Source organism: Rana temporaria, chromosome 6, assembly GCF_905171775.1.
Source record: "Rana temporaria chromosome 6, aRanTem1.1, whole genome shotgun sequence".
Lineage (NCBI taxonomy): Eukaryota > Metazoa > Chordata > Amphibia > Anura > Ranidae > Rana > Rana temporaria.
In genome coordinates, this window is record NC_053494.1 from 15997080 (window position 1) to 16019479 (window position 22400).

The window sequence follows — 22400 nt, forward strand, 5'->3', positions numbered from 1 at the left end:
TTTTCACAGTAAACAATGCATTTTTATAGCATTTTTTGCTGTGAAAATGACAATGGTCCCAAAAAATGTGTCAAAATTATCCGATGTGTCCGCTATAATGTCGCGGTCACGAAAAAAAACGCTGATCGCCGCCATTAGTAGTAAAAAAAATAATTATTAATAAAAATGCAATAAAACTATCCCCTATTTTGTAAACACTATAAATTGTGCGCAAACCAATCGATAAACGCTTATTGCGATTTTTTTTACCAAAAATAGGTAGAAGAATACGTATCGGCCTAAACTGAGGAAAACATTTTTTTTTTATATATTTTTGGGGGATATTTATTTTAGCAAAAAGGAAAAAATATTGAATTTTTTTCAAAATTGTTGCTCTATTTTTGTTTATAGCGCAAGAAAGAAAAACCGCAGAGGTGATCAAATACCACCAAAAGAAAGCTCTATTTGTGAGAAAAAAAGGACGCCAATTTTGTTTGGGAGCCACGTCGCACGACCGTGCAATTGTCAGTTAAAGCGACGCAGTGCCGAATCGCAAAAACTGGCCGGGTCCTTTACCTGCATTTTGGTCCGGGTCTTAAGTGGTTAAGTGGCCCTCGCCCTCTTCAAAAGGTTGGGCACCCCTGGGTTAAAGTGTGACAGTGCTGAAAGCAGAAAATTGGCCTGGGCAGGAAGGGGGTAAAAGTGCACAATCGGTTAATCTCTGAAACCAGGCAACTCAATAAAAGTGTAATCAATCTTTGATTGCAAGCTCTAAGGAGCAGGGCACTGTAAAGTGTATTGTATTTGCACGGTCTACCCTCAAGTTGTAAAGCGCTGTGTAAACTGTTGGCGAAATATAAATCGTGGGCCAGATTCTCGTACATTGCGGCGTAGCGTAAGCTATTTACACTACGGCGCCGCAACTTACTGGAGCAAGTGGCGTATTTTTCAAGCACTTGCTCCGTAATTAGCGGCGGCGTGGTGTAAATGGCCCGGCGTATCCCCGCGTAATTCAAAGGGGGCGGCTTGTATTTAAATTAAGCGCGCCCCCGTGCCGAACGAATTGCGCATACGCCGGCCTTAAACGTAGGCCACTGTGCATGCTCCGTAGTACGCCGCAAATACATTGGTTGCGACGTGAACGTAATTAACGCACAGCCCTATTCGCGACGAGTTACGTAAACGACGAAAAAACCCAACGCTGTCCCGACGGCCATACTTAACATGGCATACGGCGGACCGACGTAAGGTTACCCCTCATATAGCAGGGGTAACCTTACGCTTACGGAAACAACGTAAACTACGGCGAAGCGGCGCAAAAAGGTTTGGGAATCGGCGTATCGGCTCATTTGCATATCCGACGCTGAAATGGACGTAAACGCCACCTAGCGGCCAGCGTAGTATTGCATTTAGGATCCGACGGTGTAAGTGACTTACACCAGTCGGATCCTAGCCTAATTCCGGCGTATCTTGTTTTGAGAATACAAAACAATGATACGCCGGCAGGATTTTCGAATTACGCAGGTGTATCTGTAGATACACCGGCGTAATTCTTTTGAGAATCTGGCCCCCTGTATTATAATAAAAATATAGGGCCAGATTCACGTAGCTCAGCGGATCTATAGATCCGCTCGATCTACGTGAATTAAGATCCGCTCCCGCAAGTTTAGGAGGCAAGTGGCTAATTCACAAACCACTTACCTCCAAACTTGCGACGGCGGATCCTAAATCCCCCAGCGGAATTCAAATTCCGCGGCTAGGGGAGTGTCATATTTAAATCAGGCGCGTTCCCGCGCCGATTTAAATGCGCATGCGTCGTCCGGGGAATTTCCCCGGCGTGCATTGCTCCCACTGACGTCACTAGGACGTCAGTGGTTGCGACGTGAGCGGGACTTGCGACGCGCGTGTTCGTGAATCGGCGTACGCAAACGACGTAGGAAATTTCAAATTCGACGCGGGAACGCCGGCTATACTTAACATTGGCTGCGCCTGATAAAAGAAGGGGTAAGTAAACGACGGAAAACCGCTACGGAAACGACGTAAGAAGACTGCGACGGGTCCGCGTACGTTCGTGAATTTGCGTATCTCGCTGATTTACATATTATTTATCGTAAATCAGCGGGAACGCCCCCGGCGCCATTTTTAAATTGAAAAAAAGATCCGACAGTGTAACACATTGTAACACTGTCGGATCTAGCCCTATCTATGCGTAACTGATTGTATGAATCAGGCGCATAGATACGACCAGTGTAAGTCAGAGATACGATGGTGTATCTGTAGATACACCGTCGTATCTCTTTGTGAATCTGGCCCAATAATTCATAAGTCTAACCCCCACACACAGGGCTCTGTTATTTAATAAATAGCCTCGCGATTCAAGCGGACGCTCCATCACTTCTTACACAGAGCGCCAGAATGCGCCCTCCGCACCTTCAAAGGCAATTTACTGAAACCATTGATTGTGTTTATGGAAATCCAAACTAAAGGAAAAAAAAAACGTCGATGTTAAATGAAAAGCCATGTAAAGATTGGTCCGGCTGGACTGTCAATGGGGAGGATTGATCCTTTTCTATTTTTGTGCTGCGGTAAAGGAAATCAATGGCAAGCAATGAAATCCCCCCGGCCCCTCTTTAAGGTTTAAGAATGGAGTAGGGAGGCTGGTTGCGAGGAGGTTGTGAATGAGCAATGAGAAGGGAGTAAGATCAACCGAGATGACTTGTCAGCGGGGACCCACTTACTGTTACTATAAATAGAAGGAAAGTGGATTCGTGAGAGATGGAGGGAGCTATAAATAGACTCAGCGCTGTCGGCGCTCCTTCCCCCCCCCCCCCCCACCCTCACCTCCTGCGTGGGCCTGTGACATCCATCTACCTGGATATCGGCGTTACCTTCGTACACCGGGGTCCTCTGGGAGCGATTACCAGGGAAGTGTGAGCGCGGCTGGGGCCTCGGTGATAGCGCTGCCAGTGACAGCCAATGTTCCCATCACTAATCTGAGGAGCCCGAGATAAAACCTGATATAACTATGCCACGCAATCTGGGCAGACTCTGCTGCCTTCTGAGGGTGGAGAAAAACTGCCATGGACGCCATCTAAGTCTAAAAAATAAATAAAAAATATTAGCTTCCTGGCTGTTAATCTGATCCCATAGCCTAATGCCCCGTACACACGATCAGTGGGGTAGATTCAGGTAGGGGCGCGCACTCATACGGCGGCGCAGCGTATCGTCTTTACGCTACGCCGTTGTAAATTACATGAGCAATCGCTGTATTCACAAAGCACTTGCTCCGTAATTTGCGGCGGCGTAGCGTAAAAGGGGCCGGCGTAAGCGCGCGTAATTCAAATGATCCAGTAGGAGGCGTGGATCATTTAAATGAGGCACGTTCCCGCGCCGAACGTACTGCGCATGCGCCGTCCCTAAAATTTCCCGACGTGCATTGCGGTAAATGACGTCGCAAGGACGTCATTGGTTTCGACGTGAACGGAAATGTCGTCATTCACGGACAACTTACGCAAACAACGTACAATTTTCAAATCGCGACGCGGGAACGACGTCCATACTTAACATTGGCTGCGCCTCCTAATAGCAGGAGCAGCCTTACGCCGAAAACGAGTTACGCAAACGACGTAAAAAACTACCGCCGGGCGCACGTACGTTTGTGAATTGGCGTAAGTATGTAATTTGCATACTCTACGCTGACAACTACGGAAGCGCCACCTAGCGGCCAGCGTCAGAATGCACCCTAAGATACGACGGCGTAAGAGACTTATGCCAGTCGTATCTTAGGCTAATGTCGGCGTATCTAGCTTTCTGAATACAGAAAATAGATACATCTGCGTAGCTTTGAATTTACGCGGCATATCTATGGATACGCCGGCGTAAATCGTTCCTGAATCTACCCCAGTGTTGCCAACCGTCCATATTTTTACCGACAGTTCGTAAAAACGGGCACTTTTTCCCCGCGTTCGTAAATGTCCGTGGTTGCCAGAATGTGCCAGTAAAAATAGCCGAGATCGGTTCGGCTTGGAACTGCGCATGGAGATTGGAGGCAGGGGGTGATTGGAAACAGGGGGTGATGGTGGCTGCGGTGGCACTAGGGTTGCTTCAAGCCAAACCCGAACACTTTAGCGGCACAGGGCCAGCATCTCCCGAATGGCAACAGCCCAGTCTAAATAATGTGTCCGGGTTTCAGGCAGACTGAAACCCGGACACAAGATCCCAAACCCGAACTGTCCGGGTGAATCCTGGACAGGTGGCAACCCTAGGTGGCACCGCAGAGGGGGATGGAGACAGGGGGAGATTGGAGGCAGGGGGTGTTAGTGGCAGGGGGTGATTGGAGGCAGGGGATGTTGGTGGCACCGCAAAGGGGGATGGTGGCAGGGGACGATGGAAGCAGGGGGTGATTGGAGGCAGGGGGCCTGGGGGAGATTGGAGGCAGGGGGTGATTGTGGCACCGCAGAGGGGGATGGAGGCAGGGGGTGATGTGATAATGCGTGTGTAAATAATTTGCCCTTATTATATCGAAAATAACAAAAATATGTTTTTTTGCCTTAAAGCGGTGTTTCACCCTAAAAAACAAGTTTCTAGCATGCCATTCAGCATACTAGCGTGAGCTACAGTATGCCTATATATTTTTTTTGGCGCCGTACTCACAGTTTAATCGCGTAGTAAAGTTTCAGACTCCCCGCGGGGAATGGGCGTTCCTATGCAGAGGGAACGTGATTGACGGCCGGCTATGGCGCGTCACGCTTCCCGAAAATAGCCGGAATAGGTCTCGGCTCTTAACGGTGCTATACGGCGCCTGCGCACAGACATCGGAGCTGACTGCGCAGGCGCTGTGGATGCATTTGATGGGCACAGTGGCGGCAATTGATGGGCACAGTGGCTGCGTTTGATGGGCACAGTGGCTGCATTTGATGGCACAGTGGCTGAGTTTGATGTCACAGTGGCTGCAATTGGCTTTTTTTTTTCAGTTTGTTTGCACCCCCCCCCCCCCCCCCAAAAGCTGTCACTGGTACTGACGTTTAACGACGTAAGTGGTTAATCTTTTCTTACATGTACAATTTATTTATAACAATTTTTTTATTGTATATTTAACTTTGTCTTTTTTTAAATCCTTGAACTTATTTCCTTGAAAGCGCGTTGTGCATTTAAAACAAGACGCCAACCTTCCTCGCAAGCGCTGAATGTATATTTTCTAAATGTGTCCCTCTGATATTAATTTGTCTTTCGCAGAGTCCCCGGCTTATAAATAGCCTCCATTTATCCTCAAACGTCAGCGCGCAGGACACGTGCTGTGCAGACCGGACTGGCAGTGAAAAATCCAAGGACATTGCAGGCGAGAAAACAAGGCGATTCGTATCCAACGCAGAATCTGCGCTGGGGGTTTATTTTTCATATGATGGGAGAGGAACAGCTGCAGATTTTTATAATGTATTATTTATTATATGGTAAGTGCTGTGGCGCCTTGGAGAATCAAAGCAGCCGGATATTAGAAGGCTGTAAAGAATTGCAGTCATGCTTAAAAAATTAACGGCTCAGGAGCCGGTCTACCCAAAATGGACATTTTGGGTAGACGGGGCCCCCAGTCTCCTTGGGGGGCCCTGTTGGTAAGATCTCTGTGTTGAGTTCCAGGTTCTGCAAACCCTGTGTGGGGTGTCCCACTCTCATTGCTGGAGTATAACATTTCTCCTAAAAACACCACAAGATGGACCATCTATAAAGAAACCTAAGCAGGAGCCTAGGGCCTAATAAATGTCTATTAGATTCAGAAAGAGTTAGGCCGGCTTATCAGTAGATAAGTCGGCCTAACTCAGAATCTACGCCGACTTATGTTTAAGCGTATGCTCAAACAGAGATACGCTTGCGCCGTCCTATCTTAGATTGCAATATTTTGGATGGCTGCTAGGTGGCACTTCCATTGCGGTCGGCGTAGAATATGTAAATGAGGGGATACGCCGATTCACGAACGTACGCCAGGCCGACGCAGTACTTTTACTCCGTTTACGTAAGATATAGGCCGCGTAAAGTTAGAGCTAGGCTCTAGTGGAATAGTAATGTCAAGTATGGCCGCCGTTCCCGCCGCGAAATTCAAAATTTTTACGTCGTTTGCGTAAGTCGTTCGTGAATCGGGATTTACGTCGTTTACGTACACGTCGAAAACAATAGGCCCGTACGGCGTACTTAGCCGCAATGCGCACTGGGAAATGTAGGCGCCCGGCGCATGCGCAGTAACATAAAAACGTCACAAACGTGAGGTCAAGCCTCATTACCATACAACACGCCCCCCTCCAACCCATTTGAATTATGCGCCCTTACGCCCGCCGCGTTTACACTACGCCGCCCTAAGTAAGGAGGTAAGTGCCTTGAGAATCATGTACTTGCCTCTCTTACTTAAGGCTGCATAGTGTAAACACGCTAGGCTACGCCGCCTTAGATTTGCGCGCCCCTACCTGAATCTACCTAACGGTGTGTGATGGGGCCATACCAATACAGACAATGCTAATGGGTTAGATTGCAGTCTCTATTACTATCACATGAAGGCATGAAGGGCAAAGCTGCTACCTTGCTTAGGGCTCCATTCTGCCATAATCCATCTAGAGCACCCAAAACTCTAATGCCGCGTACACACGATCGGATTTTCCTTTGGAAAAACCTTGGATGGTTTTTCCGACAGAATTCCACTCAAGCTTTGCTTGCATCCACACGGTTACACAAAAGTTCTCTGAACTTTCAACCGTCAAGAACGCGGTGATGTACAACACTACGACGAGCTGAGAAAATTAAGTTCAATGCTTCCGAGCATGCAGCGAATTGTTTCCGAGCATGTGTCGGAATTTTGCGTGTCGGAATTGCTACAGACAATCGTAGTTTCCATTTGGAATTTTTTCCGTCGGAAGATTTGAGAACCTGCTCTCAAATTTTTGTTGGCGGAAATTCAGACAGGAAAAGTCTGATGGAGCCTACACACGGTCGGAATTTCCGACCAAAAGCTCACATCTTACTTTTCTTGTCAGAATTTCCGACCGTGTGTACAAGGCATTAGGTTGACAGGAGCAAAATCAGGAATTATAGATGGGAGAAATCTCACCCTTAGAATATCCAAGACCTGTAAGATGCCAGGATCTGACTCAACCCATCAGGCTCTGTCTACAAAACTTGGACCGACCCTTCAGGTTTTGTGCCCTTTCAGCTTTTAAAGATTTCCATGGAGTTTATGCAAGTGCAGACATCTCCAATCAGGAGTAATCTTTCACTAGGGAAGTAACTAGAGGCATAGTAGATCTTGTGACTGCTATGGGACCTAGAGGCCCAGCATTGGTTACCCAGATAAGTCGAGGAAGGACCTCGAACTCCACATCAATGAACAAAGATAAGGGTATATAAGGGTTCTTTTGGTGTTTAAAGATTCAAGGGGGGCTTAGTTGGTAGGGTTTGGTTGTTAGGAAGAAAGTTGGAAGTGGCTCACATCCGAACCAGCCTGAGTTTATCCCTGTTGGCCATCATTCAACCAGTAGACCTGAGCTCATACCTGTTGGCCATCGTTCAACCAGTAGACCTGAGCTCATACCTGTTGGCCATCATTCAACCAGTAGACCTGAGCTCATACCTGTTGGCCATCATTTAACCAGTAGACCTGAGCTCATACCTGTTGGCCATCATTTAACCAGTAGACCTGAGCTCATACCTGTTGGCCATCATTTAACCAGTAGACCTGAGCTCATACCCGTTGGCCATCATTTAACCAGTAGACCTGAGCTCATACCTGTTGGCCATCATTCAACCAGTAGACCTGAGCTCATACCTGTTGGCCATCATTTAACCAGTAGACCTGAGCTCATCCCTGTTGGCCATCACTCAACCAGTAGACCTGAGCTCATCCCTGCTGGCCATCATTCAACCAGTAGACCTTAGCTCATCCTTAATGGCCAGCGTCATCCAACCCACTTCTGGTGGGCCAAGGCTGTCATACACCTGCCCCCTTAGGACTTTTCATCATGTAGCCAAGGTTCACAATCGTTCTGGACTGAGCATTGCTTAAACAACATTATATTAGCTCTACTAAGTCCAGGAGGAGAGGCCGCCACGGCCAAAGAAGAAATGGAAGGACCTGTGGCATCTACGGTCAAGGAAAAGGGTATAAAGGGATTTTGGGGGTTTTAAAGATTTCATGGGGGGGCTTAGTGAGTGGCGATTTGTAGGTTATGAAGAAAGCTGGATGTGGGCTTTAGGTATCTGACTCACTAACTGCATAGTTGTTCAGGTTCAATGACTCAAACTATCTCAGAAAGTGGATCATCATGACAGACTGGCCATCAGCATTTTCCGGAGGAGCGGTCTGCATTGGCAGGCCTACATGTTCTCTCACATGTCATAACTCACGCTAAAACCTAATTAGGCCATTGCCTGCCTGTTTGGCAATACGGCCGTAACAACATTATTTTTCTTTAGCCTCAGGAAGGGTTAACCGCGAGCCTGGCAATGTATCAGATCACATTCTGCTTCAATTAACCTTAATAGAGCAATTTGGGCAACTGCCTGACTAGGAATATAAATGGGCGCTGTCATCTTACGCTCCGGCTCGCTCTGTAATTAGCTGCTGAGTGACTGCAAACAGTCCATGAGATAAACATACAGGTTTGCTTATGGGCTCAGCTACACGGCAGATTTTAACCACCACCAGGGCTTAATTTCTTACGAATGACTGGCTTGTTGCCCATAAATTCGGTTTAGATGAGGTTAAATCTTGCGCCTACGGCCCATTATGTAGGGGCGAGGTCTTGGTGTATCTTGATGCCCAATGAGGGAGCTGGCAATTATAGCGTTGCAGCTTGTGTTGGGGTTGCTAGGCAGCAACTGCCACCTGTACCAGACCCAAATAGATCTCAGTGGAACAAAATGGCTACCAAGGGTCCAATAATTGGTTGGGAACCAATGTATTGTTTTGGATTTATGCGGCTGGTTACAGTCCATCTGCCTGCTGACGTCAATATCTCTATGTGAGGCGGAAAGCTTAAAGAGACCAGTCATTTCAACAACCCTCTCCCTATCAGATTGTGTAGGCATCCAAAAGTCTAGAGACTGCAACTGGGTGCCACCATCTTGGATGGGATGTCAACAGCCTCAGCAGACTCAAATGAAACTCTACAGTGTTTCCCTTCACTTCTTCCCAGACTGCTCCATAAAAGGTTATGTAGGGCCATGAGGGGGAGGGAGGAAGGAGCTGGGACAACACAGACAGTAATTAGACACACGTTTTTAACGTTGTCGTTTTTCGGGTTGTAAAAAATGGTCGCGTGTGGGCTTTAACGACGTGAAAAATCCGCGCATGCTCAGAAGCAAGTTATGAGACGGGAGCGCACTCTCTGGTAAAACTAGTGTTCGTAATGGAGTAAGCACATTCATCACGCTGTAACAGACAGAAAAGCGCAAATCGTCTTATACTAACACGAAATCTGCTAAATCAGCCCCAAGGGTGGCGCCATCTGAATGGAACTTTCCCTTTATAGTGCCGTCGTACGTGTTGTACGTCACCGCGCTTTGCTAGAGTATTTTATTTTTACGATCGTGTGTAGGCAAGGTCGTTTTAATGATCAAGTTGAAAAAAAAAAATAGTTTTTTCTAGAGCCTGAAAAACGTAATTTTTTAGAACCAGAAAAATGATTGTGTGTACGCGGCATTAGAGACTGTTAGGGTCCCTATTAGAGTTCCCATTACCAATGTAGTAGCAGGCTGTGAGCTGGCCTGCGAGGCCCAGCACGTCTGGACGGAGGAGGTCCTATCAACCAACAATGGGGAACAAAGCAGTGGGAGGGGAATCTACTACGGGGTGGGGGATGTTTGAAAGCAGAGACCATAGTCACCCTCTCTATGTACATTGAAGATGTGCCACTGACCCCAGCTGTGGGCCAGATAGAATTTTGCAGCGGGTCAGGTGTGACCCACCATTCGTAGTCAGGCCTAGAACATGCACACAAGTCAGGACAATCATAGTGAAGTCCAAATGCCTAATCTGCATACTTGTCAGTGACCCAAAAAGTATTAAAGCCAATAAATCAATTTCAGTATGATAGCCAACATAGGTGTGTGCGCACAGGGTGTGCCAGGTGTGCCTAGGCACACCCTAATCGCCCTGTGTGGTGCAGATTGCACCGAACTATACTGTGTCAAACGTGCACAGAAAAATACAGCATTAAATGGCACGTAACACACAGAAATATACTGCGTTAAACATGCAGTAATGCACTTAAATATACTGCGTTAAACACGCACTAATGCACAGAAACATACTGCGTTAAACGTGCAGTAACGCACAGAAATAGACCCCTGATATTTAACCAAAGCTCCCTAATGGGGCCCCTAAAATAAAAACTACTGACACTGCCCTACTGACACTGTCCACGGCTTTGCTGACACCATCAGTATACTGTATATACACATGCAAATATGTTTGATCTTTGGGGTGCACACCCTAATGCAATAGGCTGCGCACACCTATGATAGCCAATATGTTTAGAAGAAGGGGTTCAGCCTCCATAGTTCCTCAGTACAGAATATGTGATTAGTAAATCAGACTGCACAGGAAGCTTTCTCACCAGGATAGCCGACTAAACCAATTTTCACACCTTATAGAAGGAACGCAGTAAAGTGTAAATCATTTCACAATTAGCAGGTTCTGCTCAAGTTAAAAGCAGGTTGTCAGTTCTTTTTTTTTTTTTTTTTTTTTGCTTCTAGCGAAATCCTCAACTCAGGCGGATTGGCTGTGGCTTCTTCCATGTCTGCACTTTAATTTTCTTCTTGCTTAATGTAGACCTACCTGGAGAGGTGGACCCGTTTCTCTGTGTACTGGCCCGATCCATAGACCGGATCGTGATGCGCTCTGTTCTCCATGACCTCTACGCCCTCTCCTCGATCGCTCTCCTGGTGACTGTGTTTGCTGATAGTATACAGCTGTCCGATTCTGTACTGTTAATGAGAAAGACAAAGAGAGGGCTAAAAATAACCACAACTGACAGACATTAATTATAATACAAAAACAGCACTAATCACAGCAGAGACCTCTCCAGTAAAATAAAGGACAGTGATAAAACCGTTAGTTTTTGATTGGAAAGAGCATGAAGCAATCAAAACAATGCCCTACCCTGATTGTCCCCCTCAGTCTCCCTCCCCTATAACACTAATCTCACACTAACCTGTGCATTAACCCTCCCTATAATGCTAACCCTCCCTGCAACCTATCACCAACCCTCCCTGTAATCCTAACACTCACGCTAACCTGTGCATTAACCCTTCCTATAACGCTAACCCTCCCTACAACCTATCACCAACCCTCCCTGTAATCCTAACACTCACACTAACCTGTGCATTAACCCTTCCTATAATGCTAACCCTCCCTACAACCTAACACTAACCCTCCCTGTAATCCTAACACTCACGCTAACCTGTGCATTAACCCTCCCTATAACGCTAACCCTCCCTGCAACCTATCACCAACCCTCCCCGTAATCCTAACACTCACGCTAACCTGTGCATTAACCCTCCCTATAATGCTACCCCTCCCTGCAACCTATCACCAACCCTCCCTGTAATCCTAACACTCACACTAACCTGTGCATTAACCCTTCCTATAACGCTGACCCTCCCTGCAACCTAACACCAACCCTCCCTGTAATCCTAACACTCACACTAACCTGTGCATTAACCCTCCCTATAACGCTAACCCTCCCTGCAACCTATCACCAACCCTCCCCGTAATCCTAACTCTCACGTTAAACTGTGCATTAACCCTCCCTATAACGCTAACCCTCCCTGCAACCTATCACCAACCCTCCCTGTAATCCTAACACTCACTAACCTGTGCATTAACCCTCCCTATAATGCTAACCCTCCCTGCAACCTATCACTAACCCTCCCTGTAATCCTAACACTCACACTAACCTGTGCATTAAGTTATTAACCCTCCCTACAACCTAACACTAACCCTCCCTGTAATCCTAACACTCACTAACCTGTGCATTAACCCTTCCTATAACTCTAACCCTCCCTACAACCTAACACTAACCCTCCCTGTGATCCTAACACTCACACTAACCCGTGCATTAACCCTCCCTATAACGCTAACCCTCCCTGCAACCTATCACTAACCCTTCCTGTAATCCTAACACTCACACTAACCTGTGCATTAACCCCCCCTATAACGCTAACCCTCCAGTGCAACTCTAACCCTTCCTACAACCTAAAACTGACCCTCCCTGTAATCCTAACACTCACACTAACCTGTGCATTAACCCTCTCTATAACCTATCACCAACCCTCCCTGTAATCCTAACACTCACACTAACCTGTGCATTAACCCTCTCTATAACCTATCACCAACCCTTCCTGTAATCCTAACACTCACACTAACCTGTGCATTAACCCTCCCTATAACGCTAACCCTCCCTGCAACCTATCACCAACCCTCCCCGTAATCCTAACACTCACGCTAACCTGTGCATTAACCCTCCCTATAATGCTACCCCTCCCTGCAACCTATCACCAACCCTCCCTGTAATCCTAACACTCACACTAACCTGTGCATTAACCCTTCCTATAACGCTGACCCTCCCTGCAACCTATCACCAACCCTCCCTGTAATCCTAACACTCACACTAACCTGTGCATTAACCCTCCCTATAACGCTAACCCTCCCTGCAACCTATCACCAACCCTCCCCGTAATCCTAACTCTCACGTTAAACTGTGCATTAACCCTCCCTATAATGCTAACCCTCCCTACAACCTATCACCAACCCTCCCTGTAATCCTAACACTCACTAACCTGTGCATTAACCCTTCCTATAACTCTAACCCTCCCTACAACCTAACACTAACCCTCCCTGTGATCCTAACACTCACACTAACCCGTGCATTAACCCTCCCTATAACGCTAACCCTCCCTGCAACCTATCACTAACCCTCCCTGTAATCCTAACACTCACACTAACCTGTGCATTAACCCCCCCTATAACGCTAACCCTCCAGTGCAACTCTAACCCTTCCTACAACCTAAAACTGACCCTCCCTGTAATCCTAACACTCACACTAACCTGTGCATTAACCCTCTCTATAACCTATCACCAACCCTCCCTGTAATCCTAACACTCACACTAACCTGTGCATTAATCCTTCCTATACCGCATGAAAAACGCCTCAATGTGAAAGGGGCCTAAGTCATAATTTTTAAAGAGCAACTGTCATCTCTGTCCAGCAGTGGCTCCTCCTCTGATCCGCTGTTGACTCACCAACAGTCCCATTCACTTTAATGGGACGGCTGGTGATGCGGCAGTGACACATCAGGGTGAGGGACGTGGCGGCAGCAGGTGAGTGGACGCCCGCTAACAGGCGCTGCCATGATGGATCTGAAATGACAGGTGCTCTTTAAATGTAAGAACTCATTCTTGCTGGTAGTTAGAATCTTTAATATTTGCAAACAAAATGAAGGTTTTCTATTTAGAATAATAAGCTGTCAGGATGGTAAAACAGGGATATCAGAACCCCTTCAATCATACAGTTTGTAGTGTACATAGATTTGCAAAATATGGGGATAAAGGAATATTCCTGAACTTTGGGATTTATGGTTACTGTGAAATTAGTGAATGCAGTGCATGTTATCTCAGCTTGCAGAGCTTGGATTCATTGAATGAGTTTACCAAAAATGTAAATATTGCAGAATATACAGCCTCATGCTAACTAAGCTCCATTTCATGCTGAATAAATTAAATTATTAATGTATCTTAAATAGAAAACTATCTTTAGATAGCATTTTATTAAAATAAATTTGATAAAAAAAACAAAAAAATCAAACTAAATAAAAAAAGATTTAAATCATTTTTTAAATGATTTATATCCACCCTGGTGACCCCTCACCACTCTATCCATTGGTGGGAGGAATTAACCCTTTCACCTCCAGAAACCACCGTCTGGTATGACAGTTGCAGATCTCTCGCTGTTCGCTCTTTTCTATACATTTTCACAAAGGATATAGCAGGCTTGTCCTGGGGGGGGGGGGGGGGGGGGGGTGATAGCGAAGCCGATATCCTGCCAGGGTTTTATCAACCAGCAATATCCCGCAGAACACCCAGACCGTATAGCAGCTCCTACGTGGAAGATAATTTAACCCTTGAATAAAAGCCAGCTCGGGCCTCCGCGAGGAGTTAAGAAGTCTTAAGCCTGCGTCATGTAATGATGTCACATGTGCGTTATTAGTGGCCTGGTCACCCCACGCTAACGACCCTCCCTCCTTTCCGAGGGGCGGCGGATAGCAGCAGCAAGCTTTATCGGTAGCTGTGACTCGCACAATTAGCGCTCGCATCGTCTGTAGTGACAGCGCAGAAAGCGTCCATCACCTTTGTTGCCATAGCAATACTATCCAGCCCAGTGCGATTATACGGCCGCTCGCTTCTTCTTCTTCTCACTTTTTCTTCTTTTTTTTCTTCTTCTCTCTCATCTTTCACTCGCTCTCTGTAGCTCCCTCTCTTTTTCTTATTCTTACTCCCGACATCACACTCTTCGTTTTCTCTCACGCTCCCTCTTTTTATCCTTTCTCCCATTGTCTTCCCTCTAATCATTTTTTTTCTCCATCTCTCACTTTTTCTTTTTGCATAAACTTTAATTTTTTCCTCTTTTTTATCCCCCCTTTCTCTCTCCTATTCACTTTTTATATCTCTCCCCCCCCTATTTTCTCAGCCTTTCCCTCTCTTTCCCCTTGCTCTGTCTCCCTTTTTTCTTCCCTTCCCCTCTCCCCTTTTCTGTCTCCCTTTCATTCCTTTTCTCTTTCTCCACTTTCTTTTCTTTTTTCCTTCTCCTCTCTCTTTTCTTGTTTTCCTTCTCTCCCCCCTCCCTCCCCCTCTCCCCTCTCTCTCTCTCCTGTCTCTAACCTTTTTTTCCTTCTCTCTCTTTCTTTTTCTCTCTATCTGTCTCCTCTCTCTTTCATTTTTTCCCTCTCCTCTCTCATTCTTTCTTTCTCTCTCCGTCTCCTCTCTATTTTTTTTTTCCTTTTCCTCTCTCTTATGTTTTTTTCCTTCTCCTCTCTCTTTTCTTTTTTCCCCCCTTTCTCCCCCTCCCCCTCTCTCTCTCTGGCTCCTCTCTCTTTAATTATTTTCCCTTCTCCTCTCTCTTTCTTTTTCTCTCTGTCTGTTTCCTCTCTCTTTTCTTTTTTTCCTTCTCCCCCTCTCCCCTCTCTCTCTCTCCTGTCTATAACTTTTTTTTCCTTCTCTTTCTTTTTCGTTTTCTCTCTCTCTGTCTCCTCTCTCTTTTCTTTTTTCTTTTTCCTCACTCGTATGTTTTTTTCCTTCTCCTCTCTCTTTTCTTTTTTTCCCCTTCTCCCCCTCCCCTCTCTCTCTCTCTGGCTCCTCTCTCTTTAATGTTTTTCCCTTCTCATCTCTCTTTCTTTTTCTCTCTGTCTGTTTCCTCTCTCTTTTCTTTTTTTTCTTCTCTCTCTCTCTCCTGTCTATAACTTTTTTTTCCTTCTCTTTCTTTTTCTTGTTCTCTCTCTCTCTGTCTCCTCTCTCTTTTCTTTTTTCCTTTTCCTCTCTCATGTTTTTTTCCTTCTCCTCTCCCTTTTCTTTTTTTTTCCTTCTCCTCTCACTTTTCTTTTTTTTTCCTTCTCCTCTCTCTTTTCTTTTTTTCCCCCTTCTTCCCCTCCCCCTCTTTCTCTCTCTGGCTCCTCTCTCTTTAATTGTTTTCCCTTCTCCTCTCTCTTTCTTTTTCTCTCTGTCTGTTTCCTCTCTCTTTTCTTTTTTTCCTTTCCCCCCTCTCCCCTCTCTCTCTCCTGTCTATAACTTTTTTTTCCTTCTCTTTCTTTTTCTTTTTCTCTCTCTCTGTCTCCTCTCTCTTTCCTTTTTTCCTTCTCCTTTGTCATTCTTTCTTTCTCTCGCCATCTCCTCTCTCTTTTCTTTTCTTTTTTTCCTCCCTCTTATGTTTTTTTCTTCTCCTCTCTTTTCTTTTTTTCCTTCTCTCTCTTTCTTTTTCTCTCTCTCTGTCTCCTCTCTCTTTCCTTTTTTTCCTTCTCCTCTGTCATTCTTTCTTTCTCTCGCCATCTCCTCTCTCTTTTCTTTTTTTCCTCCCTCTTATGTTTTTTTCCTTCTCCTCTCTCTTTTCTTTTTTTCCTTCTCCCCCTCCCCCCGCTCTCTCTCTCTCTCCTCTCTCTTTCCTTTTTTTCCTTCTTCTCTCTCTTTCTTTCTCTCTCTGTCTGTTTCCCCTCTCTTTTCTTTTTTCCTTACAATTTTTTTTTGCAGGAATATTTATTTTAGCAAAAAGTTTTTTTTTTTAAATTGTCGCTCTTTTTTTGTTTAGCGCAAGAAATAAAGGGGATCAAATACCATCGGGTCCCCTCGCTGTGCAGCGGGTGCGCGGGCCTGCTCTGGCTCTTAAAGAAGCCGATGTACACCTATGGCGATTTGCAGGAACGAGCCGACCTGCTGCAGTATAATGATGGCGGGTCGGCAAGTGGTTAACATGGTAATTAAATTGAAAAATATATATATATATATTTTCAATACATATATTTATAGACCAAGTGACATGATCACTAGGACTCTACACTTCTCTATGCAATGGCTGGTAGGAGGAGATGGCAGAGTGCTGTACATAGCCTCAGTACTCCTCTCCAAAGCCTTCAGCTCTGATACAAGCATTGTGCTGTCATTTGGGCGGGGTTATGCAAATGTAAAAAAGGTTTGATGGGTGAATGTCAGTCTGGAGGAGTGGGCGTTCCCAGGGCAGTCTGCAGACCGCCGTGGGTACCGCCCACAAGTGATGCTGAGCCTCCATGATTGGAAGAGCTGAAGTCCAATGAATGAAAGGGTCGGTCCAGGGACAGTCAGCCTAGGGCAGTGATGGTGAACCTTGGCACCCCAGATGCTTTGGAACTACATTTCCCATGATGCTCATGCACTCTGAGTTAGTAGAGCATCATGGGAAATGTAGTTCCAAAACATCTGAGGTGCCAAGGTTCACCATCACTGGCCTAGGGACTCTGCTAAATAAACATATATAATGTTTGCTAGAAAATTACACAGAACTCCCAAACATTATATATGTTTATTTAACAGAGACTCTTAGACAGTGATGGGGAACCTTGGCACCCCAGATGCTTTGGAACTACATTTCCCATGATGCTCATGCACTCTGCAGTGTAGTTGAGCATCATGGGAAATGTAGTTCCAAAACATCTGGGGTGCCAAGGTTCCCCATCACTCGCCTAGGGACTCACCCTGATGCTTTTATTTGCTCTTCTCTACAGAAGGATGGAGCCATCTCTGTTTTACTTGCTGGACTGAGAGGCTGGATCAGCGTTGACATAATCATGTAATCATAGGCGTACGCACTGGGTGTGCTGGGTGTGCCTGGGCACTCCCTAATCACCCTGTGCACTGCCAATTCCCCATACTGACACCGTCCGTGTTTTACTACAAACTGATGTTTGTTTCCATTTATTTATAAGAGTGTGCATGTTGTGTGACTGCAGCAGGCTGGTGACATCTCTCGTCTCTCAACTAATTTACAAATCTCACCCCACTATAATCTGTATAATAGAGATTCCACCCCCACACAGCCAGCGCTGAACCCAGAACACACAATGCAAACTGGGTAACCTTTACTGAACTCAGTGAGCTTAGGAGGCAATCACAGGAGGAGAGGAAGGTGGAACAATGGTCTTGCTGGCCGGAGGGCCTGCCATCCTTATCTATGTTCACCTCAATGGCCTTGGAGGACCGGAGCGACGTCCTGGAGTCATTGCCGGGGTGTGGGGTGTAAGTAAACATTTAAAAGAGGACCTGCCATCCTTATCTATGATCACCTCAATGGCCTTGGAGGCCTTGTGCGGTGCATACTAGCTCATTATGGCTTTTCCTTTAGGCCAGGTTCACACCTATGCGAATTGAGTGCGGTTTAAACCGCATCTAATTCGCAGGACATTTCAAAATACATTGTTTTCAATGAGGCTGGTTCACATATGTGCGATGCATCCGCACTGCGTATTGCCTCCAAACTGCATGCGGTTTTTATGTCTTGCGGTGCGGCTCAGGTGCGAATTCAGTCCCATTATCTTCTATGGGTAAGCAGCTGATTCGCACATGTGTTCAGTTCTCTGCAGGAATTTCTCTCATTCAGCTCAATACAATTCTCCTCCACTCTCCTCTCACCCGGAACTTCTCCCAGGTCTCCAAATTCGCACCTGATCTGCAGCTAAACCGCAGTTGATCTGCAGAACACCCTCTAGAGAAATTTGCAACGAGAACGCAGCTCCAAAACGCAACGCACTAGTGTGATTCCGGCCTAACAGGCATGCTTCTTGTCAGCACATAAACTGATGGACAGACAACTTGTGCAGCTACTTTCTCTCCCTGTCTGAGCTCTGCTTTACAGGGACTGCAAGTGGCTGATACCAAATCACATTCAGGTATTTTTTATTTAAAAAAATATATTATTTAAACAAAAAACACATTTAACAATGTATTAATGAATACAGAGCTGCATCAATGTATGTCTTTTGTATATTTATATATATCTTTATATATCTTTTTTTCTGAACAGGTGAACTAACCCTTTAAAGCAAAACTCCAGCCAAAAATAACAAGATAAAAAGAGATTTCCCCTGCAGTATTCTTTCTCTACCACTAGATGTCCTCAGTCTGATGGTCAGCATCAATCACCCCTCTTCCTCCTAGCTCAGGTCATCCCGGACGAGCCCCCAACCTGTGACTGGACAGTGAAAGGAGAAGCAGTGCAGTGATGAGCTCATCTCTCTGTCACCTTGCTCTCTCCTCTTATCAGGCATGTTCTTGTCAGCAAATGAACAGATTGACAACTTGGCCCAGATTCTCGTATCTCGGCGTAAATCTCCGCGGGCGCAACGTATCTCGTTTTTACGTTACGCCACCGCAAGTTTTACAGGCAAGTGCTTTATTCACAAAGAACTTGCCTGTAAAGTTGCGGCGGCGTAGCGTAAATCCTCCGGCGCAAGCCCGCCTAATTCAAATGATCCGGGTAGGGGGCGTGGATCATTTAAATTAGGCGCTTTCCCGCGCCGATCGTACTGCGCATGTGCAGTCCCTAAAATTTCACGACGTGCATTTCGCTAAATGACCTCACAAGGACGTCATTGGTTTAGACGCAAACGTAAATGGCGTCCAGCGCCATTCACGGACGACGCGGGAACGACGGCCATACTTAACATTGGTTGCCCCTCATATAGCAGGGGCAACTTTACACGTCGCAAATCTAACGTAAACGTCGTATCTTCACTGCGTCGACCACGCGTACGTTCGGGAATTCGCGTATTTTGCTAATTTGCATACTCGATCGGGAAAACGACGGAGGCGACACCTAGCGGCGAAAAAAAAAATTGCATTTAAGATCCGACAGCGTAAGAGCCTTGCGCCTGTCGGATCTAATGGTTATCTAGAATGGTGATTCTAAGAATCAGTCGCATAGATACGACGGCCCAGATTAGGACTTACGACGGCGCACATGGCGTTGCGCCGTCGTAAGCCCTTTCAGAATCTGGGCCCTTGTGTAGCTTCTTCCTCTCCCAGTCTGAGCTTTGCTTTGCTTTATTCCAATTTTTTTTTTATATCTTTATATATCGTTTGTATGTGGAGATCATTTTTAAAAACAGGGTGACACGGTGGAAGGGTAAAAAGTCAACGCGACAAAAATTGTGTGTGATTTGACCCGTCTGCATTTCCTGGACCCGGTGGTGTGAAATGATAAAGACTCTCGGGCTGGGAATGTACAGACACAACGCCGTGAAGACGTCTTGTGGTTCTGCGGCTCTCTCGCCATCTTCTAGAGACACATAAAAACCTTCAGCTAAATGACGGACCCCGTGGAAGGCGGTTAATTGTTAAAACCCACAATCAACATGGAAGGTTCCATGACGCCTGACCGTCTCCACGGCAACGTGAGTGACAGGAAGTCAGCTTGGAGGCCTCTTCCTGCCTCAGGTGGCTGCAAAGATAACGCCGCTGTAACCCTTCACAGGAAAGTCTTTTTGAAGAGATGAAGATTTCGATTCGTAGTTATTTATGTTTAGCTTTGTTAGTGCGCCTTCCACTAGCGGGACTGCAGCCCGTCATATTACAGTAAAGAGGACCTGTCATTAGATATAATGGATGTATTATAGGTATTATCTAAGTGTAACACCTCCAGGTATTTATTACTTCTCACAGAGATCACTGTACTTCCCCGGCTTCATTATTAACTACTTGCGGACCACAGCGTTGTCATTATACGGCGGCTGTTTAACATGGAATGCCGTTGTTATGGCAGCAGATAGCTACCATAAACCCCCGGTATCGTTTTTAAACAGCTGGCGGTCCGCTTTCAGACAAAAGTGGTCTCTGCGGCGAATCTTTTTTACCATTTTATTGGCGGCGGGAGAGGTGCCCCCCTCCCGCTGCTCCCCAGTGGTCTCCACCACTTACCGGAGCCGCCGGTAGCAGCGGAGACGATCGGGTCCTTTCCCCTCTGAGACATGGAGCCGAGTGAGGGAAAGATGGCCCCCATCCGGCTCCATACCAGTGGATGACGGAAGCGACGTCAAACGTCAGTTACGCCCAATTGTCCTAACCACTTGCCGACCAGCCGCCATCTTTATACTGCGGCAGGTTGGCACAATCCCGCGAGCCGTCGGCTCCTTTAACCACTTCCCGCCCGGCCTATAGCAAAATGACGGCCGGCCGGTGGTTGCGTTAGCCTGACTGGTCGTCTTATGACGTCCAAGCAGGATAACAGGCGTCTCACGCCCGTGGGGGCACGCATTGCGGCGGTCGGTGGTGCGGTATGTCAGTCTGACACACCGCTACACCGATCCCGGTAAAGAGCCTCTGATGGCGGCTCTTTACCACATGATCAGCCGTGTCCAATCACAGCTGATCCTGATGTAAACAGGAAGAGTTGTTAATCGCCCTTTCCTCACTTTCTTCTGACAGACACGAGTAGAGGAGAGCCAATCGGCTGCTCTCCTGACAGGGGGGTCTGTGCTGATTTTTTATCAGCGCAGCCCCCCCTCGGATCTCGCCCAGGACCACCATCATGCCGCCCAGGACCACCAGGATGGCCATCCACACTGGACCACCAGGTATGCCCCACTAGACCACCAGGGAAATGCAAATCTGTGCCCAGGCAGATGCCAATCAATGGCCAGGAAGCTGCCAATCAGTGCGCACTCACAATGCCTACCACTGCCAGTGACACCAGAGAAGCCTATCAGTGCCGCGTATCAGTGCGGCATATCAGTGCCGCGTATCAGTGCCCATCAGTGCCATGTATCAATGCCCAGCAGTGCCGCCTATCAGTGCCACCCATAAGTACCCATCTTTGCAGCCTTTCAGTGCCCATCAATGTCGCCTATCAGTGCCGCCTATCAATGCCCATCAGTGCTGCATATCAGTGCCACCTACCAGTCCCCATCAGTGCCGCATATCAGTGCCCATCATCGGTGCCCGCTCATTGGTGCCACCTCATCAGTGCCACACACTAGGGAACACAGTTAACCCCTTGATCGCCCCCTAGTGTTAACCCTCTCCCTGCCAGTGACATTTACACAGTAATCAGGGCATTTTTATAGCTGTATAATTGTCAATGGTCGCAAAATAGTGTCAAAATTGTCTGATCTGCCCGCCGTAATGTCGCAGTCCCGTTAAAAATCGCAGATCGCCGCCATTACTAGTAAAAAAAATTATAATAATAAAAATGCCATAAATCTATCCCCTATTTTGTAGACGCTATAGCTTTTGCGGAAACCAATCAATATACGCTTATTGCGACACCGAGAATTCATGGAAAAATACACACAATGAATGGATTTAGATCATTTTTACTTATTCCCGAGTTTAGCTTTAAATTGTTAATTCCATATAAATTCTCATTGCAGTCATTGAGTTGGTGAGTTTGTCTCCCGCCTGGAACGAGTCTCACTCTGAACATTATTTCTCCGAGTCTCTTTGAACACATTCTCCAGCGTGCTGGACCATTTCCACATCCCACGCTCGTGTTTTCTGGAGCCTCTCTGGGCTCGTTATCCTGCGATCGTTAACTCACACACTGATTGTTTATGTCAGGAGCTGTGATATCTATTGTGAATAGGGAATAGTATACGGCGGCGGACCGCCAGTATAGAATGTCAGCGCTCTGTGTGCACAACACCGGGAAGATAAAACGGCTTTGTAAAAAGAAAGAAAAAAATCTACACTAACGGCAACAAAGAGGTTCAGGAAACAGATTGTAAAACAGACCAGTTTGGGGAAATTGCGAGAAATTTTCTGCGTTGCTATAGTGACGCTCATAAACGCCGCAAACCTTCTTTAGATAATCTGTTCCAGACGGTCTTCCTGATCATTTCAGGAATGTATCCCTCGCCGTCTCTGTCAGCCC

General features: G+C 46.5%; 1 protein-coding gene across 1 annotated transcript in view; it reads right to left on the reverse strand.

Annotated features, from left to right (window-relative positions):
- The window catches only part of LOC120943177 (cytoplasmic phosphatidylinositol transfer protein 1-like), a 91267-nt gene that overhangs the window by 24230 nt on the left and 44637 nt on the right, over positions 1 to 22400 (reverse strand). Inside the window, exon 3 of the mRNA XM_040356321.1 lies at positions 10796 to 10944. Coding sequence (XP_040212255.1) covers positions 10796 to 10944 — 149 coding nt within the window. The remainder of the gene's footprint in view (positions 1 to 10795; positions 10945 to 22400) is intronic.